General features: G+C 43.3%; 1 protein-coding gene and 2 long non-coding RNA genes across 6 annotated transcripts in view; 2 read left to right on the top strand and 1 right to left on the bottom strand.

Annotated features, from left to right (window-relative positions):
• BMP2K (BMP2 inducible kinase) overlaps window positions 1-15857 on the bottom strand; it is a 44611-nt gene extending 28754 nt beyond the window's left edge. For 2 of the 4 annotated variants that reach the window (XM_079990735.1, XM_079990737.1), the window contains exons 1-4: window positions 15092-15857; window positions 3314-3432; window positions 1043-1148; window positions 518-660 (exon numbers count right to left, since the gene is read on the bottom strand). In XM_079990735.1, coding sequence (XP_079846861.1) covers window positions 518-660; window positions 1043-1148; window positions 3314-3432; window positions 15092-15296 — 573 coding nt within the window. In that variant the 5' untranslated portion in view covers window positions 15297-15857. The remainder of the gene's footprint in view (window positions 1-517; window positions 661-1042; window positions 1149-3313; window positions 3433-15091) is intronic. The other 2 variants (XM_079990736.1, XM_079990738.1) reach the window with 2 other exon arrangements.
• Window positions 15858-17365: 1508 nt separating this feature from the next.
• Window positions 17366-19055, top strand: LOC307224441. Its single transcript, XR_013842522.1, has 3 exons — window positions 17366-17591; window positions 17960-18989; window positions 19028-19055. It is a non-coding gene; the product is annotated as an uncharacterized lncRNA (long non-coding RNA).
• A 1086-nt stretch (window positions 19056-20141) lies between these two features.
• LOC307224472 lies at window positions 20142-23888 on the top strand. Its single transcript, XR_013842559.1, has 2 exons — window positions 20142-20731; window positions 22486-23888. It is a non-coding gene; the product is annotated as an uncharacterized lncRNA (long non-coding RNA).
• The last annotated feature ends 3640 nt before the right edge of the window (window positions 23889-27528 follow it).

The raw sequence follows: 27528 nt of genomic DNA, 5'->3' as shown, positions 1-27528 counted from the left end.
CGAAAAGGCTCTCTGCACTGCCTCTTTCAACTTTAAAGGATTCAGACAGCTGGATTTGGACAAGTGGGACATCATGGACCTTTGCGATCTTCAAATATTTGAGTGAAGAGCTCTTCCCAGGTTGTGCAAAATTTCAACCCCTATCCCCATTCCTAATCCAAAGAAAAGGAAATCTAAGGATGTTGCACATGATCTCCTAAGCAATGCACATCAATTTGCTATTACAGTAATACCAAAGTATATCTTATTTCATTCAAGTTACTCAAAAACAATGTACAAAACAATGAAGTTGTTCTTAAACTTTTGGAGACTCTTGTTCAAAACAAGAAATCCCTACTGTATCACCACATAAACATCTATTTCAAGGATTTTCAAAATTGGTGAATAGCTTTAAAAAGAAAAGGGACAGATGTACCTAAATCTAATTAAAACTTAGTGTTGTTAAATGCAATAAAACAGGAGTCAAATACAGAGATTTTATTTCAAGAACAGAAGAATTCCTCTCAGTTCCTCTCACCTTCAAATCTCTATGAACAATGGGAGTTTTGCATTGATGCAGCCTAGCAACAGCTTCACAGGCATCGCAAAATATCCTTAGCACTTCTGGCTCAGTAAAGCCTGTCTGCAATCTCTGGTTCATCTGATTCACTACCTGTCCAGCTACAAAAAGAAGGCAGATATTACAATACTACATTAAAGAGGATGTCAGCACAGTGAAAACACTACTTATTCAAAACACAAACATTTTAAATCTCTGACCAACTATGAGCGCTGTTTTTAAAAAGTTGAAGTACCACATTAAGGCTCTCCTTTGCCTGGGTATAAGCGCCACTGAATTCTGAAGAGACATTTTATTTATTTATTTATTTATTTATTTATTTATTTATTTATTTGATATAACACCTTTCATCAAAAGATCTCAGGGCAGTTCACAGAATAAAAAAGTGAGTAAGATTGCACTTTTAATATAGAAAGTACTATCATATGAAAGTAACTATTGTGTGTTAGACAATTTTTTATATTTAAAGTGACAGAGGCTTACCACGACAGTATTCCATTAAGATGAGCACTTCCCAAACATTATCACTAACAGAATTAACAGCACAATCCAAATACCCTACAATGTTCTTGTGCCCAGACAGTTCTTTCTGAAAAAGAAAGAATAGTTTAGGAATAAAGAAATAAACTTTTTTAAGGGTTGAAAAAAATAGTATACATGCATTACCGAAATTAGCCTAAAGTGCCATAGTCAAAGCTATCTAAAATATTACTATTATATATTTATTTATATCCCTTATTTTCCCCCTCACAGGACTCAAGGCAGTTTACAGATTAACATAAGAATCACTAAAACGGGGGGGACGGGGGACGACTATATATATATATATATCTATTAAAACTACTGATAATTACAATAAAGGCAGCATGGCACCATCCTTTTCATTAAAAGCAGCTACCCAAGCCTATTGAAATAAAATAGTTTTCACCTGCCAGCAGAAGAACAAGGAGGGAGCCATTCTAACTTATTTAGGTAGTAAGTTCAAAAGTCCTGGAGCAGCCACTAAGAGGGCCCTGTATGCCTGTGAGGGTGGCAAGACTGAGAGAAGGCCTCTCCCAAAGTTCTCAAAACACAAGTGGTTTCGTATGAGGGAATATGTTCTCTCAGATAGCTTGGAACTGAACCATGTAGGGCTTTATAGGTCTATCAGCACTTTAAAACATTTGCTTCTCGTGATTATCTTGACTAAACAGTTTGACAAATTGATTTATAGAGACTAAGTAAATAGCTTAAGATCGTATACAATGTTGTGCAAGCAGAAGGCAGCTTGTACAACTGATTTCTTTTGTTCCTCCACCATAAAGACCCGGTTCCCACCACCACCAGAACCCCCCTCCCAAGGGTCAAAGGGAGCTACTGGACAATGTGGGACAATGTGCTGCAGTGGGAAGAACTGTCCACAATAAGGACCCCTGCATGAGCAGTTTAAGATTCCTCTGCCTGTTATTTGATACAGGTGATGAAGTTCTGTTCAACATCTCTGTCTCACCACCAAAACTGCAATTTCCAGGGTTCTCAAGGAAGACAAAATGACTGTTAAACCAGTATGTCTGGATTGCAAGTGTGCCCTAAGAAAGAGGGGAAGGAAATGGTTGTGAGAAAACGGAACAAGAGGGATACACGTCCCACACTGCAGGTTAGGTTTAAAAGGGTGGGTTACAGATTTGAAGAGGAGGGAAACTACAGAATTTATGGCTTGGTTCCGAAGTCACATTAGACCATAGTTAAAATTAAATTATGGTTTTACATGAATGAGAATTGTGCTGGTCAAAAGGTCTCATTGCATTCCACCACTGCTTCCTTCATCGCGCAGGGGAGAAAACAGACCACAGACTGGCTTTGCATTAGCCCTGTAGTTTTTTTTCTCTACAAGCAAACAATGGGCAGACGCCAAAGAGAGAAAACAATAATGAGTACTGGTTTGTAGGTACGATGAAGTCAGCCTCTGGTTCATTTCCTTCCCAGTGCGCCAAAGGAAGGAGTGGGGGAAAGAGTGCAGTGACACCTTTTGAACCACATTAAACCACAATTTAATTTTAATTATGCTTTAACATGATGGTCAAACCTGGCCTCTGTTACATTCACACTATCCTAGTGAAACGACTACGAAGAGTAATCTGTATTGTGTATTGCCCATGAATGTTATGATAACCTCTATTAGTTTTTACACTATGTTTAGACCACATTCAACTATGATTTAGAAAGAAATGAATAAGCCTAGCCTTTCCCAGGCTCACACATTCCCCCTCTCTTCTCTTCCAGCACAGGCAGGGGTTCTGAAGCTTTTGCCCACAGAAGTTCCTGTGTCTGTTTGAAAGTAATACAAGTGAAGCCAACATATTCAAACTTTTTTATATTAATGCATGTTTGGTATAAAAAATGAGCTGCCAGTATTGTACATGCAGAAAAAATGTATTTCAATATAGAATTGGCCAAAGGAAAGGCAAAAACCTTTCCTGACTTTTTTTGCTGCCTGAGGCTCACTCATGGAATATGTGATGGGACATATATATACAGGGTCTTCATCTTTTGTCTGCCTTCCCAAGACCACAGAACACTGTCTGAAGTGGCTTCTGTCCTCTGCCATTTGGAGTCCAATTTATTTCACTTTGGATATCTTCAAAAGCCCTTTAAATCCTTGTTCTTCTGCATGTGGGTGGAACTTACATGTTTTTATGCTGTTGTTGTTTTCTCTTGAAAATCAGTAATATATACCAAAAAAATATGTTGACAATAAGGTATTATTTTACTTACCATTATTGTTATTTCTCTTTTGCAGATATTGAGGTCAGGCACATTATTAACATACATTCGTTTCAATGCACATCGGACTCCACCATGTGTATGCACAAGTAGCACTGTGGAAAAGCCACCTGAAAGAACAGAGACTAAAGTTTACTAGGTCTGTAAACATATTAAGATGCTCAAGTATAAACAAATGATTTTAAAATATTATTTCTGAGTTATAAATGAGAATCTGAAATGAATGACAAGATAAAGGACAAGACACTATTATTATACACACACACACACACCCAGTATGAATGAACTGAAGATTGGTAGTGGGTCCTCAGAGAAAACCTCTACCATGCCTACAGCCAGCCAGCCTCCTGCTACTAAACAAAACAAGACCTCGTCCCTCCTCTGTGCACATGGAGAGGACCTAGAAGAGGCAGAGGACATAGAAGGCACAGCTGACTAGTAAGCCAAACCAATATTTGTTGACATTTTTAATTACACCAATGTCCAAATGAAACAGGAGCAAAGTTGCATGAATGCTGTGAAATGCTGGATTTCTATGATGGCTCAAAAGATTGAACAGGACACAAAAGAAGAAAAATGTTACAGTGGTTCTGGAAACATTTAATATGGATTCAGCTGAGTTTAACACTATCTGGAAAAACAGATTGAAAATCCAAGCTGCCATTGTACCCTCACATCCAAACACTGCAAATTTCAAATGGATTCCAGCAGGTGGATTTGAATCCAAACCACAAATTTTAAATCTTTAGCATCTATCAAGGCACTACTTTTTATCGCTTTGGACTGTAATATTTAAAACATTCAAGTATTTTTATGTCCCACCATGTTCAGTATGAAAAAAAAAATCTACATAATAGTGTTTATGACTTGCTGTTATCTGTTTACAAGATGTTCACCAGCGCATAAAGACTAAACACATACTTAAAAGACTAGATATGCATACTATCGCTGCTCAGTTCATGTCATAGGCATGGTTCTGAAATTACTGTCCAAATAACTTTGGGGCTATATTTGACAACTCATAACATACGTATCTACGCTGTACCAACTTACCCCCATAGACTTCTGTCCTATTGCCAGAAGAGTAAGCCTCAAAAGGCAAAAAGCATATTATACCTAACTTTTGAAACTGGTCATGTCTCTGCTATTTATAGACAGCAAGACTCTTCACTGCATTATACCCTATGGTTTAACTTCAGTCAGCTTTTAGTGTGGAAGCAAATTTGACCATGCAAATACACCTATCTGTTCCAAATCGGTCAATTTCCCTAATCTCAAGCGTTTGTACAGCTTAATACACAACACTTACAGAGACCATGTACCTCAAGAGATCCAGTAACTTCACATTAAACAAGATTTAAGCTGTGGTTGGCCCTATATGAATGAACCCCAAAGATCCTCAGGCTTGCTTGCATGTTCCCTCCTCCTTTGCATGCAACAATTCCCACCCCTCCCTGCTTTGCAGAAAGCCAATTTGTCATTTCATCTAAACTGTCAAATTATGGTCTGCTTTTGCCCTACAAACCAAGATCAAATTATGCTGCCATTGCCACTTCTGGAATCTGATACAGTGGTACCTCCGATTACAAACTTAATTAGTTCCGGAGGTCCGTTCTTAATCCGAAACCGTTCTTAACATGAGGTGCACTTTCGCTAATGGAGCCTCCCTCTGCCGCCATGCCGCGCAACTTCTGCTCGCATCCCGGGGCAAAGTTCGCAACCAGGAGCATCTACTTCTGGGTTAGTGGAGCTCGTTACCCGAAGCATTCGTAAGGAGGACAGTACGTAACCCGAGGTTCCACTGTACAGATAAAGCAAAGTGAGAAAAGAAACTTTACCAGGCATAATCAGATAATCAAGGACATGTTAGCAAGGAAAGGTTGGATCCAATGCTTCACTGGCGGAGTTCCATTCACCCAATGGATCTTCGGTTTCCTTTTATCTCCCCCTCATGCACTCCCACAGTCTCCTCGGCAGGCTATCCCAACCCTGCAGAACTGATTTTAAGGATGAACAGGGGACTGGAGGACACAGGAGAGAACAGGAAGTTCTGTTGCACAAATAGATCCACAGAACTGGATACAAGCCAAAGCATCCAAGAAAGATGATTTTGAACGTGCTTGAAATTCTCTAAGATATTGTTTTTGAAAGCAAATCAGATAAAAGCTTAAGTGACGTTGCACTTCTTCAACTGCAACATTAGTTCAAGCTTCCTACTTCTTACAATCATTTTTAGATTTAAACTGCCAAAGAGACCCTGTTCAGTGCCAAGGACATTTCATGGGCACACATAGTTCCTCCTTGCCCTGCATGAACCACACACCTGCAGCTGTGCACTGTAGGGCAAGAGCGGTAATGGTGGGCAAACTGTTTTTCAGGAAAGTTTGTCCACCAGTTTTCACCTTCTCATTGGGAAATTGCAAAGTTCCACAGCATGCAACATGGAAAATATTGAGCGGAAAATGCAAGCAATTACTCTTATGCCATTAGGTGGCAATATAACCTAACATATACAGTTTTAATGCCATCACAATTCAATCAATCAATTGTGATGATCTGAAAAATGATAATTTATTGTAGCTCACAGGTAAACAAAAAAGGCTACACGTTATTTAACTGCTATCGGTCTAATCAAGAAAGTGCTTATATCACTATGTAGATATAGCTTATATCACTATAAGTAGAGTTGAGTGTCCTGCTAATTAAAACGACTGTAGAATATAACTTGCATAGTATAAACAACCTACTTTTCAACAACAACAAACATTTACTAGAGAACTGTGGGCCCTTTAATATCCTTGATACATTCCTTACTATAAATCATGGAAAGCTAGTTCAGGTTTATGAAAAAACTGAGATATCAAAGCTTTTTCCACTTAAAGCATGTGTCCAAATATCTTCAAAGAATGAAGCCATTTCCCAAATTTCCAAATTCCATTCACAGTAACACACTCTCAGACAAATTTTGACATCAAACCCATATTCATGACAAACACTGATATGCAACGTTGTTCCTTAATACTTAGGAGCACTGTCTGAACTTAAGTTGTAGTATGCAGAGCAACTTAACATTTATGCAATATTAGTTTTCAAGTTTCCAGACTCTCAACAAGTAAGACAAAAAAGCAGTACTAGTTGAACACACATGACTCTTCATATCCAAGCCTGTACACACACTTCTGCTTCAAGAAGTTTTCCACTTTTCCCATGCTTTCATGAATCAGAGCAAGGAAACCCAATTGATGTTCGCTCTGATTCAGTGCTAAAGAGCAGGTTTTCCTGGGGAAAGTGATGGGAAAAACAAAAAACCGCTCAGACCCGTGCCTAGAAAGCATGGGAGAAGTGGAAACAACAACAAAAAAGGTAAACTGAGAACAAATCTTGGTTGCCTCATAATTTGTCTGGAGGAAGACAAACCACAATCATAGATTTGGATATGCATCAGCCCCACGCTGTACTGCAGCAGCAGGACTGGAGAAGAGGATCTGAGAACTTTAACATTTGCTCATGTGTATTAAGCCATGGCTTGGTTTACTACACGCAAACCCAGTAAAAATACAAGTGGGGCAGAAGGCCCAATCAACAAAGTGTACAAGCCGCACACACCCCAATTAAACTTTTGCAGGCACACCTGACTGTTGTTTATTTTAACAATGGCAAGTTTAAATAAGTCAGCTCCAGCAAGTATAGCTTTAAGCAAACTCTCTGAGACTAGTCCCCCCATTAATGTTAACACACACACTTGCTGTTTTGGATGGCATGACAAGTCTGCTCACCCCTCTTGGTGCAACAGCGTTGCAGGACGGCAGAGGCTTCACTGGGGCCCTGATGAGGGAACTTGAACAGCAGTGCCCTTCCTGGTAGGCGGCTTAAACCCCCTCCGCCTATCAGGAACAGATCCTAGCGGGAACCCAGCTATGGCAAATGGGGATGCAGGCTGGGGACTCGGGCTGTGCCAGGGGGTGGAGCCAACGAAGCAGGTAGGCTTCCCTCAATCCACCCCTTGCCCATTTAAGCAGCCTATACCTGGAGCACTACCTGTTTGTTCCTTTCCAGGGGTTTTCCCTGCTCACCCACCCTAGGTTTAAGCTGATAGTCAATGACTATGCTGTGACTACAGTGGTCACCGTTCTTTAAGCAGCCAGGTAGGAATTTGCTCACCGGGTGGTTTTGCCTACCTCATCCGGTGGTTTTGCCTACCTCATAGCAATCGTCTGGTTGGGCATTGGGGCAATCCTTTGCTTTGGATGGAGGGGAGGATGTAGTCTCCATTAACACACACTTGCTGGTTTGGATGACATGACAAAATGCAGTTAAACTAAAGGAACAAATGCTCCTAAACTCCTTTTCTCACCTGCATAGGAAAGATGAGCTGAAAGGGGAGCACATAAGCAGGCGGCATGCTCCTGTTTAGTGTGGCATGAAAAAATATGGCCATTCTCTCAAAAATCCTTCCCACAAGCTTTCGAAGATTTTGCTTTCAATATGCAACGTATGGCAATTAAAGGGTACTCAAAAACACACCGAAAGAGAATAGGAGCCTGAAACTGATTCAGCACACTTGGATTATGCATACTTTTGGTTTTAATTCACTTACACATTTACTAATAGAGACCTTATACACACACACACACACAAACACACACTCTCTCTCTCTATATATACATACATACATACATATACATACATATATATATACATACACACACACTCCCATACTGTACATGATTTACAATGGTTAGTAACTATGAAACAGCAAAATCTGATAATGTGTCTATTTCTGTTGCTTATTCATTTTCTGGAACAATGCTTTCATAGAAAATGGGAACTCTGTACAAAAATATAACAACAGAATATTTCCATTATTGAAAGCTTCCCAGCCCACCTCACTAGAAAAGATACTTAAGTGAAAACCTTACAGTATTTTTAAACTGCCTGTATTCAGATTGTATAAATACAGAGAACTTCTAATTTAAATAGAATTTAAGAGTAACACTAGTTTTGTAGCCAGCATGAAAGGAGATGTATAGAATGTTGCCAACTCTTACCACATTAGGAGCCTTTTATTTATATGTTAAGGCACAACCACCTCCAAGCAGCTCCTAACCTGCTGGAAGCAACATGGAATGCCTTCCTTTAAGTGTCTCTGTATTGGCCTGGTTACCATACAGTGTGCATTACATCCAGCTATGCCAAAATCTCAGAACACACTGTGCTGGTTCAGATTATCATATCTTGTATTAAGATATACACAGCCCTTTTGTTCAAGCTGTAATTAAGCCTTGAGATTTGTAAGCCGTGACATTTCCTTCCTTTGTCCAAACCAGAAAAGTAATGGCTATCAAATTAGGAACAAGCCAAGACTATTAGGACTAACTTCAAACCACGGTTTAATACTTCTGGCTTGCTCCAAAGCTGGTAACTACAGTTTCCCAGTTTGGGCAAAGCAATGAACTATGGTGTATAAGAAACTTCCTAGCTGATTTTAAAGTAGTCTAAGTTGAACAAGTCTGTATCCAAATCCTAAACCCCCATATCCCTCTCTAAGTTAGGGTAATCTATTGGGCAAACAGATATCTCAAACACAGCACAAGGTCAGAGGAAAATCTGATCGTCTATCCAGCTCTAAGCTTAAGTCAGGGTGGGTGGTGGAAAGGGACAAGCTTCTGTCTCTGACAGATCAGGGTGGGGGTGGGGGAGTCTCTATACCTTCTTGATCTTCAAGCTGATGGGGGGAGGCAGAGCTAGCTAGTTTACCTCTGCATGTAGCTCCATATTTAGATTCAAGTTGATCATACTTAGATTAATGTTGTTGATCATAGCCTGGGTTCCATCTAACCATGGGGAAATGGGGGGGGGGGAGGCCAAACAAAATCTACCTACCCCTGTCACACATAAAGAACCTGAAACAAAATGCTGCAATACATATCCAGCTCTTAAACAGAATTGTTCCTGTTTTGGGCTCCAGTCAATCTGGAACAAGAGTCAGACAGCACTGTTCAGAACTTGAGGTGGGGCCTTTAGGAGAGACAGTAAGAACTTCTGAAAACTTCCCCTTACTGCACTATATACAGCTTGTTACTATCTCAATAAACCAATGTTTATTATGACACGAACACAGAAACTATTTCGGAATCATAAATACAATGTCAGTTATGCACTCATTCTGTTTTCTATTTCCCTTAATAAACTTTTGTTTGCTAATTCTGTCATACTTTCTCCTTAATATTTCTTTAAATCAAAACAATTGTGAGAGGGATAATATGGATTGAGGTGTTAGCTCTTTCTCTGTACACACATTTCTCCTCAAGATACAATCCCTCTCCTCTCCCATCCAAACATTTTTTTTCTTTCTCTCTTTCTCTCCCTCTCTCACATACAAAACCACTTCACCCAGTTTTTCTACTCCTCTCCTTGCTTCCTCCAATCCAGTGTTTTCCCACTTTAAAAAACCCTCCCCACCCCTAAACACCTATCTGACATCTAGAGGTGGGCAGGAGGAAACTGCACAGGAAAAGTTTAAAAGTCCATTCCTCTGCCCCCCCCCCAATAGAATGCATCTTCCACATTTCAAGGTTTTAGTACCCTATACCAGTGTTTCCCAACCTTGTGCCTCCAGCAGTTTTTGAACTACAACTCCCATCATCCCTGACTAGCAAGACCAGTGGCAAGGGATGATGGGAATTGTAGTCCAAAAACAGCTGGAGGCACAAGGTTGGGAAACACTGCCCTATACTACAGTGGTGCCTCGCAAGACGAAATTAATTCGTTCCGCAAGTCGCTTCGTCTTGCGATTTTTTCGTCTTGCGGAGCACGGATTCCCCGGGTATTAACGGTTTTACGAAAAAGGAAGCAAATTCACAAGACGTTTTCGTCTTGCGAAGCAAGCCCATAGGGAAATTCGTCTTGCGAAGCACCTCGAAAAATGGAAAACCCTTTCGTCTAGCAAGTTTTTCATCTTGCGAGGCATTCGTCTTGCGGGGCACCACTGTACTTCTGAGGGCATCAAACATATCTGAACTTCAGAGAGCTGATTATTTAAGCATTAAAAGATACTAGAGCAGAGGTTTTCAGACTGTCTGATGACTAGCTCCATTCAGGTGGAACCACAATAAGGCTGCGTAACAGTCAATAATTTCTATGCTTGGCCCTGTACAGTACTTCATTCTCTCCCTGCCCCACTGCTGAGACCATTTTGACCACCCTTACTTCTTGGCCATCATTACTGCCTTTGGTTTGGCTAGGTCACAATGGCTGCCATGAATGTCAAAGCCACAACTAAAAATCCATGTATATTGGGCCTCGTGGCTTCCCTTCCTACTGGGAGCTCTTTCAAGTTTCTGAGCTGCCCAACCAAAGTGTTCCTATCCTGGGACCTGTGGGAGAATTTGAATTCCATCAAAACTCACTACTTTCCCTCCTCTCACAAAAGAGACTACACCACTTAATTCAGCTACTCAAATTTTCACCCACAACTGAATCCAAAGGTGTTTTCCTGTGAGTACAAGAACACTGCCTAAGAAAAAGGAATTGAAATCCAGAGGCGGCCCTCTTTTGTTCAAGTCCTTGCACAACATTATTTACTATTTTTCTATGTATTCTGTACCTTTAACTGCTTACAGCTTAAATTCCTTTCTTGTGCACAATCATCAGACATCATAATTATGTCAGGTGACTGACACCTGTCAAAGTTGGCCCATGAGGATGGGAGAGATAGGTCAATGAGGCTTGCTCAGTCCTGTGCACAGCATTTCCCAAACACCTGACTATCAGATGATTGTCAGACTTTTGAGAAGTGCTGCGCACAAGGATAAATAAGCTTTGTAAGCCCTGCACTAGGTTTTTGGGAAGTGTTGAACACAGGCTTGCAAAGTGACTTGTGCAGCGTTTCCCCAATCAGCTGGTTGTCGGGCATTGGGAAAGTGTTGCACGAAGGGCTTTGCAAGGTCTGTGCTAAGTGGTTTCCAAGCACATGGCTTGCAAAGTTATTTGCACAGTATCTGACAATCAGCTGATTGTCTGATACTTCAGAAGTGCTGCACAAGGGGCTTTACATACACAACCAACAAGCAGTGCTTATAAAGCCTTTTCAGCCCAGCCTCATGTCATTATGGCATCAGGTATAGGACAGATGGGTATGGGTTGCCTGAAACAGCCTTGCCGGCCGAAAGGGGAGGCCTTGTGGGCCAAATTTAGCCCTTAGGTTAGAGATTTCGCACCCCAGCAATACACAACAAACCAGTATTTTTTATTTGACCATATGCAGTTTGTTTTGCAATGATTATTCAAATACTGTCAACCATGCAAGACAGAAAACTACTCAGAAATACTGTGCATTAAATTCATGCCTGTTGGGAAATACCCATTATTCACAACTCTGGCAAACTTCTGTTTCCAACACAATTTTGGAAAAATAAGCTGAAGATAATCTGTAATAAGAATAGGGCATCTATCCAATAAAGTTAAGCACGTTCAAGTTCAATTTATTTAAATACAAGAAGTTTAACTCTGGCTCACTGAAGTCAATGAGACATATGCTTAACTCTGGCTAGTTCGTGCCTGTGGTAACTTTATCAAATTTAACTATCTGCAGCATATCAGAAAGGCAAATTGCTACTACTGTATCAGCTTTGCTAATATTTATTTTCTAAATCAACTAAATAAATTACTCTCTTATATTATGCAATTTGAGACTTTCTTTCAAACACAACCACAGAATAGGGCTAACACACAAGTATTTGCAGGTAACAGGTTATTCACTTGAAGACTTCTCAATTCTATTTCATTTAAAATATGTAAACAAAAAAATCAATACTTGAGCTATTTGGCTACTTCAGAGATTCTGGATACTACAAATTATTAACAAAAACTGGAGAATGGGGGAGACCTAATGGCAAACTTCATTATAAACCAGCTACTTAACTGAATACTAGCATATAAGTAAAGAGCACCTCAGACTTCAATCCACAGGCAAAAAGGAAGAGCTGGATGGATATAAAGGAACCATGAACAGGTTTCCCATTCCTAACATCCCATGCACTGCCAGTACGCACATAGGTATGGGGAGAAACAGAGCTCTATTAAATCTATCAGGTTCTAACATGCATGGGTTCTATCCATGGTGCAAATGGATAATTTGCAAAATGTTTTTGAACTGAAGAATGCTCAGGTGTTTGTTTATTACTTTGAACACTTTCCCCAGCATATCTTAAATAAAACCACAAGACATCTATACTAACTCCTGGTGTATGGCATTTATACCTCACACAGGAAAGCATTTAAATGACCAGAGAAAATATATTGGAGGAAAGGCACCTTCCCCAATTAAGTGGGTACCAATTAAGATTTCAGGATGAAAGTTAGACTTGAGACAAGGTTTCACCTGTGCCAATGAAGGTGCCATCTAGCTGCTCTTAAATGGGCATGGATTATGGTACCTTTGTCCCACAGTAAGGACTATAAGACTAACAAATATTAAATATTTAATGCACCATTTAGGCACCTAAAATGATAGGAGTATTTAACAGGATCTTTACCATCTAAGGGAAGTAACTTCAAATAATCTGTTTTTCAGGATGATACTTTATAATACAGTTTATTTTACAGATAAGTTTACACATAAGACACACAAAAATATTTTTTTAAAGGAAGCCACCTGTAATTTACCTATACCCCAGCCATGGGGAAAGAGGACTACAAGTTCTATTACAATCATTGCTTATAAACAGCATTTCCTACATCTCTAGAAAAAGAAACTCATAAGCTTTAAAGCTTGCATAGACTGGCAAGTGAGTGCTAATAGCACAATCCTAAAGTTCTTTTTCAACATCAATAAAATAGTCCATTTTCTAGGGGTAAAGAGCAGAAATATATCCCAACACAATATAGGACTTTACTGCATCCTATCATCCCCACAAATGACAGATGTATCTACAATAACCCCCCAAAAGACACATGTTTATGTTTGGGTTAGCCATGCCCCAAGATGAATGGCACTGCCTGCAAACCTAAAAAAAAAAAAAATTCCCTCAAGAAAGAAGTACATTCATTACTTGATTAACATGTCTCAAATGCAGCAGCAGCAACTCTTTTGTCAAAAGATATGGACATTTTTAAACTACTACATGCACCATAAACAACACAAGTGTTGTGTTTTGTGTGTATTACAGGGACACACAAATTCAGGGCTACCTCCCTGATTTTTATTAAAGGGATACTCCTGTAAGCAGTTTTTCAGGATAATCCTTTCAGTTTCATTATTTTATTTACAGCTGTAACTAAACTGTGAATTCTTATGAGTAAACGCCACAATATGGCAAGAAATTCTGCCTCACATTCTAGGGCAAAAGTGCACACACACAGAGACCCTCTCCCTCTATAAAACCTAGGGTGGCTGGGTCCTCCAAGGCAACACACTCCTGTGTATTCCTCACAGTGCTTTTCACCTGCCACAGGATTCCACCCTCCCTGAAAAAAACACATCCTTATCTAAATGATGTTTACCAAAACTGTGTTCCATAGGATTTACAGTACTTTCTTATGTATGTGCATGCAGCTGGAGTCTGACCCTGACTATCAAGAAAACACAACTCAACTGTTAAAGGACATCAGCGCAGGCAATAATGACCCACTGGGGGAGGGGACAATTAGAATGGACGTTGTGGTGGCTTTCATAAAGGTAAAGGTAAAGGTACCCCTGCCCGTACGGGCCAGTCTTGACAGACTCTGGGGTTGTGCGCCCATCTCACTTAAGAGGCCAGGGGCCAGCGCTGTCCGGAGACACTTCCGGGTCACGTGGCCAGCGTGACATCGCTGCTCTGGCCAGAGCCAGAGCCAGAGCCGCACACGGAAACGCCGTTTACCTTCCCGCTAGTAAGCGGTCCCTATTTATCTACTTGCACCCGAGGGTGCTTTCGAACTGCTAGGTTGGCAGGCGCTGGGACCGAACGACGGGAGCGCACCCCGCCGCAGGGATTCGAACCACCGACCTTTCGATCGGTAAGCCCTAGGCGCTGAGGCTTTTACCCACAGCGCCACCTCATAGACCCAAACAAAAAGGTGGGTGGGGTCTAACTCAGTTTGGGGGCCTTAGATCCCCTCCCTATTCCCCAAAGATAAGAAGAGTGCCTCTCTGAGGCCCGCAGCTGGAGAAAACTACACCACAGGCAGCTGCTTCGGCACGGAGCCTTATCATATACACTGTTGTCGCACTTGCGCCCCACTTCACATGACACCTCCGGGATGAGGGCACCGGTCTTGGGCGTGTCAAAAGGTGCGCTTTTGAGAGCAATGCATGCGCCCTCCTGGCTTTGCAGCCGATCCTGCTCAAGGGGGCAGCTACGGCCAACGCTACCAGGTGTGCAGGTGTGGCCAAGCGCTGTTGGCATCCGCATCTGGCCGTAGTAGCACCTCTTCCCCCAGAGTAGCATGCGGGGCTCTTACATCAGAAAAACACAAGGGAGGGGAAGAGATAGAGATGGATAGAGAGAGGGGGGGGGAGAGAGAACACGTCTGCAGCACTTATCGCAACTTACGGATTCGGCAACTCCGTGGAGATTCCCACCCACACCCACCCTCGCTTTACCAACAGCTGGCGTTGAACGCAGCTGGTCTTGCGAGTCATGGCAACAGCCGAGACCCCACCCCAAGGAGTCCTTGCACCCGATACCGAGGGGGGAGGGTCGCGGCGGAGCCCCCGGCGCCCTCCGAGGCCTCTCCGAGAGCCCAGCCCGCCTGGAGGTCCTTGCCCGGCCTACTTCCCCAGCTCACCTTCCGCCAGCAGCTCTTCCACCGTGACCTGGAAGCGCCCCACGGCGAAGACCCTGCTGCTGCCCACGGCCGGCCCGCCTCCGGCCACAAAGCCCGACACGGCCGTCGACGTCCCTCCGCCGCCTCCTCCACCTCCGCCGCCGCCGCCGCTACTCGTGCTGCCTCCGGTGCCGTCAGACTTGGGCATGCGAGAAAACTTCTTCATGGCGGGCGAGGAGCTCGGGGAAGTAGACCCGAGGAGGAGCGGGGCGAGGGGGAGAAGAAGAAGAAGCCGAAGCCGCCGCCGCCGCCCAAGGAGCCGCCCCTTCTTCCCTCAGGGGCTGGGACCGCGGAGGCTCGCGCCAGTCAGTCAGCGCCCGGCCCCGCACTGGGGAGCCCCAGGCCGCCGCCGCCGCCGCCGCCGCTGCTACTGTGGGAACCTGCGCTTGACAACCCCGGCTCCGCCGCGCCTCACATTCCGGGAAGGAAAGTGGCGTGTTATGTGTGTGTGAGGCGAGCCGAGTCTCGGCCACCCCCGCCTGCAGCGCCGTATCTCTCCCCTTCTCTCTCACACACACACGCGCGCGCGCTCTCGCGCTCGCGCTTCTTCCCTCACAGGGAAAAAAAAAGAGAGAGAGAGAGACGCTGTGAGGGACGGAGAGACCCCTCCCCCTCCCGCTCTAGAACGAGGCTGCAGGCGCGCGCATGCCACCCTTTAACGTTCCGCGCACGGCTGAGGGGAAGGACGAGAGGGAAAACCCGAACTGGATTTCATTCCCCACCCCCCACCCCCCACCCCCTTCGCCCTCTCGCGCTGCTGTCAAATACTTCCAACGTCTCCCTGCTTGCTTTTTTTTTTTTTATCTCCTTCGCGCAAGCCAGAGGAGGAGTTGTTGTTGTTGTTGTTGGGTGGGGGGGGGGCGGGGGAAAGAATCACTGCCCTGAGGGAAGGGAGGGAAAGGCAAGCCTCGCCCCTTCCCCCAAAAAAGGAGGTCTGCGCACGCGCGTGGCTTTGCTCGTTACTCTCTTTTTTTTTTCCTTCCCCTTCCTCTTAACAAGTCCCCGCCCTCCTCGCAACGCCGCTCTGTGCTGCCGGAAGTGAGGTTGCCACGCCTGGGTAGCACGTGCTTGGGAGGGGTGGGGTGGGGTGGGGGAACCGCTTTGGTTTGGCTGGCGCCGCCCATCTCTGTTTCGGAGGGCGCGGGCGCTCACGTGCTGCTGCTGCTGCTGCTGCTGCCGCCGCCGGGATTTTTTTTTCCACTTTCGAGGCGAACGTTCGAAATCGTTGGATGGAGCCGTTGGAAAAGGACCGTTAGGCTAAAGGGGGGGAAGGGGGTTGGGGTGGAAGGACTGTACAGTACTGTAATGGAGTTTCTGCGCCGCTGGTGTTGCTGATTTTCTTATTTTATTTAGATTTATTTCTGTTCGCTTTATATTTTTAAGAAAAATATCAAAGCGATTTACAGCATATTAAATTAATAAAACATAAAATAATCTAAAGAAAGTCAAATACAGTCATACCTCGGGTTACAGAAGCTCCAGGTTGCGTTTTTTCCAGTTAGGGGCTGCCGAAACCTGGAAGTACTGGAATGGGTTACTTCTGGGTTTTGGCAGTCGTGCATGCACAGAAGCGCCGAATTGCAACCCATGTGTGCGCAGATGCGGGTTGCAAACGTGTATCCCATATGGATCATGTTCACAACCCGAGCGTCAACTGTATAGAGTATACAGTGAGCCCTTGGGTTACATTACCTGTGGGTAGTGTAACTTTCAGGCTGCGAAAGCTGCAAACCTGGAAGTGTATACTTCTGGGTTTCACCCTGCACACATGTGCAGAAGCGCTCTATCACGCTGCGCATGTGCGCAGAAGCGGCACCTCATGTTGCGGACTTTTCTTGGTACGTAAGGACCCCTGGAACAAATTAAGTTCATATCCAGAGGGTCCACTGTACAGTCAAAGCAGCATAACACAAAACTAAAATATTAAAAGATTTCAAAATAAAACATTCCAAAGAAGGTCAACTACAGAATACATATTTAACATTTATCTAGTATAGCCGTGCTTTGGGTTAGAGACACTTCAGGTTGCGTTTTTTCAGGTTATGGACCGCCAAAACCCGGAAGTACCAGAAGGGTTACTTCCAAGTTTTGGCAGTTGCGCATGCTCAGAAGCGCTAAATCACGCATGCGCAGACACGCCGAATCGCCACCTGCATATGCGCAGACACGCCGCTGCGGGTTGCGAACGTGCATCCTGCACGGATCACGTTCACAACCCGAGTGTCCACTGTATTGAATTCTGCATGGCAGCATATTTCCCTGCATTTCTTCAAAATCATACAAATAGATAATTTGTACTACTAACTGATTCAGAGAGTATGGACTTTACTCTTTAGAGTGTGCACCTGCTCTAAAAAGCAGTCTGCTCTCTGGCACCAAGCCAGAAATTAAAAATTGACAGTTGGATCTTAGTTCCATCCAGGAATATGTCAGTTTCCCCTAAAAAAATAAATAAATGCAGGTTTGCCTTTAAAGGTAAAGGTACCCCTGCCCGTACGGGCCAGTCTTGCCAGACTCTAGGGTTGTGCGCTTATCTCACTCTATAGGCCGGGAGCCAGCGCTGTCCGCAAACACTTCCGGGTCACGTGGCCTGCATGACAAGCTGCATCTGGCGAGCCAGCGCAGCACACGGATGCAGTTTACCTTCCCACTATAAAGCGGTCCCTATTTAGCTACTTGCACCTGGGGGTGCTTTCGAACTGCTAGGTTGGCAGGCGCTGGGACCAAACGACGGGAGCGCACCCCGCCGCGAGGATTCAAACCGCCGACCGTGCGATCGGCAAGTCCTAGACGCTGAGGCTTTACCCACAGCGCCACCCGCGTCCCCAGGTTTGCCTTTAGGAATAGCTAATAGTTCTCATTTACTTTTTCTGAAAATAGTTAAAAGCTGGTGTTCCATATGTCCCTCAAACTTTAAAAAAACAAAACGAAAAAACTTTGATTTTGATAAACTAAGATTGTACTGTACACCCTCAATTATTTTTTTCCAGAGCTTTAGCAGCTGCCTTCAGTTTTCCATTTGGCAGCTCTGGAAATTCAAGGAACTAATGGCACTTTACCTACTCAGTTGCCTTGGAAATAAGATGCAGCATATGCAGGTTGGATTTACATCTAAATATCACCACCATCCCCCCCCCAAAAAAAATCTGTAAGTACCTTTTGCAATGTATTCCCAGAGTTTGTAATAATCCTCTAAGACTGATCTGTGCAAAACACATGCATACACACAAAAGCAAAAGTCTATAGTGTTCCAAAATCTATTTCCTATTCCCAGGTACAAAGTGAAAAATGTTTAACTGCTGGTTTCAGAACAATATTAATAAAGAAGCTAAAGAGCGGTTGAAGCAAGCCCTCTTTCAATTCCCCAGGTAACAAGTAGATTTAGAGAGCCTGAAAAGAAAGCCTAAGGTTTTTAAAGTTGTTTTTTTTAAAGTACCACTATTAAGGGGGTTGTAATAAATATGGCAAAGCTTATATTTGACCAAAATATTGTGCCTAAACAAAATAAATCTCCCTACATCAACTAAAGCAGCAAAGGCAAAGGCTTCCTTAATGAAAATATTTATGCAGCTTGTGGTTGAGCACAGAACATTAATCCACTGGGGAGAAGCCTCTTCTAACTCCAGCCACCTCATTAAAAATGTAATTTCTTATTGCCCAGTTCTCAAGTTCTCTCAACTACTTTGCATACAGTTTTACAGCTGTGTTAATCAAAATTATCAATCTGTAATTGGTAGGTAGCTTCCTATTGCCCACCCCTCTTTAAAAACAGGAACCATAATACTCAAATCCTACCCAAGAGGAAAAAAATAGCTGCCAAATCAGTATAATCTTAAACCTGGTTTCATTTAAACAATCTGTATGTCGTGTTATCCTCGGTCCTTGCCTTTAGAGCAGGCATGTCCAAAATCTGGCCCTAAAAAAAGCTCAGCAACTTGAGGAAGCTTTGGTGTAAAAGGTCAACAACTTTGGTCGGCCCTCGCGCATGTTCACTTCATCAAATCTGGCCCTCTGAAAAAAGTTTGAACACCCCTGCTTTAGAGAGATGGCTCCAGCTTGCTTGCCCAAGTTCTCTGCCACTCCAGCAGGTCCACCGGCACCAGGAACCAAGATGGATTTGATGCCACTCCATGGTGTAGCATCCTACTAGGTGCATTGCAGAGGAAAGCATGATTGACCACACTGCCATGCAGTTCACCAGTGGAAACAGCCATGTCTCTTCCCACCCCGAACCTGTGTACCTGACAGGATGCTACTTTACATTGAAGTCCTTTCTCAGATGCAGTTTTGGGCTAAGAATCGGGACATGATCGCTGCCGCTGTTTTGCTATTGGGGGGTTAAGAGTGAGTGGGGAGCAGAGCAGGTGAAGGAGGGTGGCATGGGTAGAGTCTTCAAGGTCAGACAGAGAAGCCTGGAGCATCGTGTTAGGCCATGGGTAGGCAAACTAAGGCCAGGGGGCCAGATCCGGCCCAATCGCCTTCAAAATCCGGCCCGCGGACGGTCCAGGAATCAGCGTGTTTTTACATGAGTAGAATGTGTCCTTTTATTTAAAATGCATCTCTGGGTTATTTTTGGGGCATGCTTGGTATTTTTTAGGTAAAGGTAAAGGTACCCCTGCCCGTACGGGCCAGTCTTGACAGACTCTAGGGTTGTGCGCTCATCTCACTCTAGAGGCCGGGAGCCAGCGCTGTCCGCAGACACTTCCGGGTCACGTGGCCAGCGTGACGACGCTGCTCCGGCAAACCGGCACCAGAGCAGCACACGGAAACGCCGTTTACCTTCCCACTATAAAGCGGTACCTATTTATCTACTTGCACTTAAGGGTGCTTTTGAACTGCTAGGTGGGCAGGAGCTGGGACCGAACGACGGGAGCTCACCCCGCCACAGGGATTCAAACCGCCGACCATGCGATCGGCAAGTCCTAGGCGCTGAGGTTTTACCCACAGCGCCACCCCTGTCCCTTTTTTACATGGTATTTTTTACATGAGTATAATTCATTCATTTTTTAATTTATTTTTAATATAGCCCGGCCCCCCACAAGGTCTTAGAGACAGTGGACCGGACCCCTGCTGAAAAAGTTTGCTGACCCCTGTGTTAGGCCACTGGACCCAAAGTTCCCCAACCCCTGTTGTAAACAGTGTTGCATAGCTACTGAACGTGCTCTTTGGACTGTTACCGGTGCAGGGGGAGAGAGATTTCCAGAGAGACTTCCCTCCTGTGACTGTTGCCATTTTGGCTACATAAGTGATGGTCTTCTGAGAATTGAATAATCAGAATGGAAGCTATAGGGTACCTTTCCAGGAATCACATCTTCCCCTGGGGCCTTATCACACAGCAGCTTGTAATTAGTTTCTCTGTGTCAGGATTTATCTACTGCTATATGGGTCCATAGATCGGTATCACGGAAATTAACATTAAAATCTTGCAAAGCTAGATCAGGAAAGTCTTACCAAATATAGACAGGAAGCGTGATCTCCAGGCAGGATGTGAAACACCGGTTGTTAAAATATTGTTATAATAATAAAAACCATAATTAACATTTTCTCAGATGTTGGCACTGTTTGAATTTCAGCACCGAGAGAAGCCCAAAGTTGCCTTTGGTAATCAACCTTCCTTTTCAATAGAAATTTATATTCCATTTTTGCTTTCTAAGACCCTGGTGGACTATTCTTTCATAGCTGATTTGCACATTATCGAATCATAAAGTTTTGAAAATTGGTTTATTGAAGCTGGGACCACAGGAGCCGGCTTAATATTTTCCAGCATTTGTTGAAAAGTACCATAAGACTGGGAGAAGCCAAATCTTCAGTTTAAAATCTGATACACGAGGGTTATAGGATCAGATGTTAATAGGTTACTAATATCCACCACAGGCCCATCTCAGTGAAGATATTTAGACTATGAAACTTCTACTGCTATCATATTTGGAATTACAAAATTCCCATATCAGAATATTTTTAAAATTGGCTTTGATTGCCTATTGAATGCTGCTTCCATTTTGGTGGTATATCAGACCCCCAAAACTGTCAATAACATATGCATAGCACAAGCACTGGTGGCAGAAATATGTGAATATTTTCCATAACAGTCAATGGGACTTCTTCCACTTAATTTTTTTTAATGTAACATAGGGCCCATTCCCACATTATATTAAGTGTGTAACTTGCAGTCATGTCAGATGATTAAAAAAACTAAATATATGTGCAGTTCTCAATTAGGGTTGCCATATTTTGATGAGCAAAAAAGAGGACACATATGCCGACTTCTACTTCTAGTAATAGTGCCACTGTATTCTGCTCTGGTCAGACCTCACCTGGAGTACTGTGTCCAGTTCTGGGCACCACAGTTCAAGAAGGACACTGACAAACTGGAACGTGTCCAGAGGAGGGCAACCAAAATGGTCAAAGGCCTGGAAACGATGCCTTATGAGGAACGGCTAAGGGAGCTGGGCATGTTTAGCCTGGAGAAGAGGAGGTTAAGGGGTGATATGATAGCCATGTTCAAATATATAAAAGGATGTCACATAGAGGAGGGAGAAAGGTTGTTTTCTGCTGCTCCAGAGAAGCGGACGCGGAGCAATGGCTCCAAACTACAAGAAAGAAGATTCCACCTAAACATTAGGAAGAACTTCCTGACAGTAAGAGCTGTTTGACAGTGGAATTTGCTGCCAAGGAGTGTGGTGGAGTCTCCTTCTTTGGAGGTCTTTAAGCAGAGGCTTGACAACCATATGTCAGGAGTGCTCTGATGGTGTTTCCTGCTTGGCAGGGGGTTGGACTCGATGGCCCTTGTGGTCTCTTCCAACTCTATGATTCTATTCTATGATTCTACTTTTAACTATGGATCTCTATGATGACTCTCATCAGGAAAAAGAGGGTGTGTCCTGGAAAAAGAGGACACATAGCAACCCTAGTTGGTAGGATTTAACCCTTCCCAGCCCACCTGTGATCCCAATGAACATTACCTACCCCATGCTGCAGTTAGTGACAGAAAAAGCACCAGTTCTAGTGCCAACAAAATACAAGAATCCTAAGATTTCATTAGAGGAAGGGAGAAAATGTCCATTTCCCTCAAGTCCCAGTTTTGCTGTAATAGTCTTGGAATTCCTGCCAATAAATATACCAGCCAACGTTGTAACAGTTTGGATAACTATCCTTGTGAGTTTCAATCAGAAAAAAGCAACATTTTTCTAAACAGCATCAATAAAGTACTTGGAATTTCTAAGGGGAATATAAACATTGATTAAAAACTAAGACCATCTGTCTTCATTCTGGGTCTTATCTGTGATGTTTATATTTAATGTGTAGTCGTGAGTTGTTTAAAATAACTTATCCTTTTTTCCCCCTTCTGCAACTAGAACTTATTCCCAGGAAACAAAATTTCATCAGTGTCAGGCTCAGTGACCCAAGATTGCTGGAAAGAAACATGTGTTACATCACACTTTTGTTTTTTGATAAACTGAAAATTTCACAATTGCTCTTACAAGGAGACTTCCAGGCTGATTGGTTGAAATGCTGCAGCTGCTGAAAGGATCTCCAGAGATGGGGTGGGATCCACCTGCTTCCTTGCCACAAGAGGGGAACTGGATGGTGCACAACTTGAGTTACTGCCATAGGAAAAAATGAGCATTATGAATTAATGACACGTGTTCCTTAATTTAAACTATTTTCTTTTATTCTAGAGTCTCGTACAGTGTTAGGGAGAACAGTTTCCTTCATATACAGTACCTCAGTTCTGCAAAGCTACTTTTTCTGCAAATTAGCATATACCAATGTACATTCTTCTGCATTTTCTCTTTGTGTTCTGAGAAATAACTTTTAGACAATCACAAGCATTTTATACAAAGAGCACAAATGCTGCAATCCACTCTCCCTTAGCTTATCAAATGTTCCTTCTTTAGCTCTTTTGCTGATGTCCCTGGCTTATGTACCGTTTCAGTTACAGTTACCAGCTTCCACATCAAATGTTTACTTTTACTGCGGCAACTAACGAAACACACAGGAGTCCTATGGCTTTTGCTCATGTCGGGAGCATAATGTTAAAGATCCAGTGTGGTCCAAGAGATAAGAGCCCAGGCTTACTTCAAATCACATCATAGCAAGCAGGCATACTCAATGGGCTTTGCTGACAAATTATCTGTCAATTTCAGTTTCCCATCTGTAAATGAAATAAGTATCCAGCCCACATTGCACAAAGCAAGCATGATGTAAGGGAGGCCTCAAACCAGGAGCGTAGCTGGGACTCTAAGGCAAAGGCTTTAGTCCTGTGGCAAGCTAGCTGGGTTTTTGCTACCCCAAGTGCTTTTAAAAAAAAAAAACACTTTTGTACTTAGGTATTTATAGGATGTGCACAGGAAGGCAATGACACTCTGGTTGCTACTAGCTCTGCTACCTTTTGACGGTCTTCGGTGTGGTGTACTGAATTACTGCAAGTTACTTGTGATCGTTTTATTAAGGGAAGGGACCCTCTGTACTCACTTGGCTGTCTAGCCACTTAGGAAATACTTTTTATAGTTATTAATCATAAGGAGGACAGATGTGAACTGGAACCTGGGGAACACATTGATGCTGGTTCCTGTGGGATGCAAGTACTTGGCAACAGCAATTCTATGGAGGAGTTATTTTTTAGTCATGGCCTCTAGAGGTTCCACAGTGATTTAGCTAAGGGGTTAGCATTGCTGTGCTGACAGCTGCTCCCATCTATTATTGCCTAATTTCTAAATGATTATATATTAAAGTTTATAAAGCCATGTAAAAGAGAGATCTCTGGTGTGTGTATTTGGCATTATTTTCCATGTTTCTGTGCTATTTAACTTGAAGCATAGGAAACTGGCCTTTACCAGGTCAGACTATAAGTCCATCCATCCCAATATTGCATATTCTGGCTTGCAGCTATTCTCCAAAGTCTCCCTTCGAAGGTCTTCCACATCACTGACTACTTGATCCTGGAAGCATCAGAGGTTGAAACTGGGAACTTCTCCATGGAAAGGAAACTGACAAGGAGAAAGTTCTGAGCCATGCACTCCTATAATATCTAGGTCAGAATTTGGCCAGGTCAGAAAATCTCGCATCGCTTCTGTGTACACATTCCCTGGCAGCAGAACTGCATTGCAAAATTCTGAGGCAGGCAAATTTCAAAGGAGAGCTATGTTTCAGCTCACATATTGTGTGAGAAAGTGTGGGTTTGGCAGGCTCATCTTCAAAATCAGTCGAATTTCTCACCCAGCCCTAATACTGACATCAGATGGTTTCCTAGCTATGAGATCAAAGCCAGAGACATTAAAGCTTGCTGATCTGTAAACTATGCTACAGCTGGGAAACAGGTAAATTCTGTAAAATGTGAAACCAAGCCCATTTAAAGTGCTATATGTTCAAACCAGAGCACTGAATTGTCCCTGAGAGACTTGAAAAAGCCAGTGGAAATAAGAACCAGTGTTAATGCATCTCTACTGACCTCCCATCGACAGGCAGGCTGCCGCAATCTGGGCCAGGTATCAAAGGATGCACATACCTGTATAATCTAGTCAGCCTTAACTATTGTTTAAAGCAAGCTTTTAAAAGTTTAATTCTGGACTGGATGCATGTTTAAAGGATACCTAGAAAAGCCAGGACCAGCCAGTAAAATCACACATACACACCATTCAATTTTAAAACCGTGCCTACTATTTATTCTTGTTTCACTTTATAATGGCCATGGCTTTGCTCCAGCCTGCTGTGCCATCAGCAATTCTTTATCCTTCATCAGTCCCCAAGGAGCTGTGGTTCAACCCATCACTGTTTAGAACAGGGTGTCAGCTACATAATGACACCAAACACTTCTATAGCCCCTTTCATCTTCAAAGCCATCAAGCATATTAACTTAACTCATTTCCTTGGGAAGTGAGTGAGTAACAAGGTGGTAAGGAATGGACAGAGCTCTGTGTTTTGACTGTTAAATACAAAAACTTCAACATGAAACACTATTCTGATACAGTTAAACTTAACTTAATGTGCATGAAAATCTTCATTATCCAAATGACCTACATTTACCAAAAGACGCTGTAATAATAATGCTTCCTGGCTAGTAAAAAAATAATAATAAATCATTTTTTCTGCTGTGGAGAAGTGGAGAAATGAAGCATTTTGAAAACAACAACAACTTATAGGTCCATTATCTCCTTAGCATAGTGGAAAATATTAATCTTCCACTTCAGACTACTGGCTCATGTCTCTAATGCAATTTTGACTGGCAGAGGTCTTTCCTATCCCTATTTCCCATGGTCCATTTTGAGTGGAAATATTGAGTCAAATCTGGTGCCTTCTGCATGCAGAACTACCTGTTTCTTTACTGAGTTACAGCTCTTCCTATCAAGGCCTGTTCCAGAGATGAGTGAGATCATGAATTTATTGGGAACTCAAGAAGAATGAGGAACCCACTGCCCCAACAGCAACAGCACAGCATCCCAAGAAAATCAGAAGGGATTCCCAAGCTTGCAGGCACCACTTTTTCTAGGTTAAAGAGTGTGGGCCAAATATCCCTTTCTATGGGCCCCACGGGACGCGGGTGGCGCTGTGGGTTAAACCACAGAGCCTAGGACTTGCCAATCAGAAGGTCGGCGGTTCGAATCCCCGTAGCAGGGTGAGCTCCCATTGCTCGGTCCCTGCTCCTGCCAACCTAGCAGTTCGAAAGCACATCAAAGTGCAAGTAGATAAATCGGTACCGCTCCGGCGGCAAGGTAAACGGCGTTTCCGTGCGCTGCTCTGGTTTGCCAGAAGCGGCTTAGTCATGCTGGCCACATGACCCAGAAGCTGTATGCCGGCTCCCTCGGCCAATAAAGTGAGATGAGCACCCCAACCCCAGAGTCGGTCACGACTGGACCGAATGGTCAGGGGTCCCTTTACCTTTACCTTTTATGGGCCCCACGAAACCCGGCACCGGAACTGTCTTCAACCCATAGTTCAAGAAAATTGTCACTTGGATGTTGTCATACTGACACCTTTAAATATATTATTGATTTATGCAACACCTGAACATTTCACAAAAAGTATAAATACTCTACTCACAGCAACTTACAGGCAAAAATCAGAAGATACCAAGAACTAGAGTGGGAGAGTGTGCAGGCTGAAAAGCAAAGTGCATTTGCTAGCAGTTCTTTCCCTTCTAAGCTGTAAAAGCAGAGGCTGGAAAATGTCGCCACAAAACACAAAGCAGGGGAGCTCCTGGCCCTGTGCATTCTGTTGAACACCTGAGCTTATGCGGCAGGTGCCTAAGGCAACTTAAATTAATTAATTGGGTTTCCATTAGAAGCAGGGCCTATTTACTAGTGGTACCATCTCTTTGAAAAGTGTGCCACAGGCAGGCCTGCCTGCTCCCAACCTGGAGAGCCCTCAACAGCCAGATAAAATCCGGGATCTTTCAAGAAAGCTTGGGGGATCTTCTGATCTCTATGTTCATTGCTTTCCAGCTCTAATGGCCGTTCCCTTTTCATTCATTAGTGCATGGTGATGTGCATAGGCTGTTTTAAGTGTGCTATTATTTTCGTTCTGCTGTTGTCTTTGTTTGTTTGTCATTCGTAGAAATTGGTTATTCTCTCAAAGTGCAATTCTATGTGTGTGTGCTCAGAAGGGAGGCTAATTGAATCTAAAAGGTTTTACTCCTAGCCTTAATCTTGTTTTGCTAGCTGTGTTGTGTTTTTCAAAACTGAGATTTGATTATTTATTTTTTAGGGAATAGCTAAATAGCAAGTTGCCTGATATAAAGTCTGTCCATTAGTCCATCTAGCTGAATATTGTCTACACTGACATGCAGTGTCTCTCCAGGATCTCTCTCCCACCAGGACTCTGAAGTGCCCCCAATCCGAGCAATCTTGAAGTTACTGCCAATCAGCTGAGCAGAAACTCTGAGTTTAGTTGATCCCAGCAGTGCCTGAAGTCATCGTTACTCAGCTGATAAGCAGTGTCTTGAATCCTGGCTTTTGGGCAGGAATCACATACCCTCCAACATTTATCCAGTAGTGATGTCCTATTGTACACCCTCCAACACTTCTTTGATGAAAATAGGGACGTTCTAGGGACTTTCTGGGATCAAATCAGAAATTGGAATGGTTTCTGTAAATCCGGGACTCTCTGGAAATTAGGGACACTTGGAGGGTCTGGAGTCAGCTCCACTTGGGAATGCCAATTGGGAACTCCGCAGTTGAATCAAACCCAGCAGAACTTGCCTTTGGCACCAAATTATACAGCCCCAAATACAGTCCCCTCCCAGAGGCCTCCTGTGCCCTCAGTGGCCTTACAATCCCGCTCAAACCTTCTCCCTTCTATTGGAGTGGGGGAGGTTATCCGAATCCCTGAATGCTTATCCCTGTGTTGTGCTGATCTCTGTATTTCACTCTGGTGCTAAAAACACAGGAGCAGGGTAGACT

The sequence above is a fragment of the Podarcis cretensis genome (assembly GCF_951804945.1).
Source record: "Podarcis cretensis genome assembly, chromosome: 9".
In the NCBI taxonomy this organism is placed as follows: Eukaryota; Metazoa; Chordata; class Lepidosauria; order Squamata; family Lacertidae; genus Podarcis; species Podarcis cretensis.
Note: the sequence above shows the minus strand (reverse complement) of the source record. Positions and strands in the feature narration are given on the sequence as shown.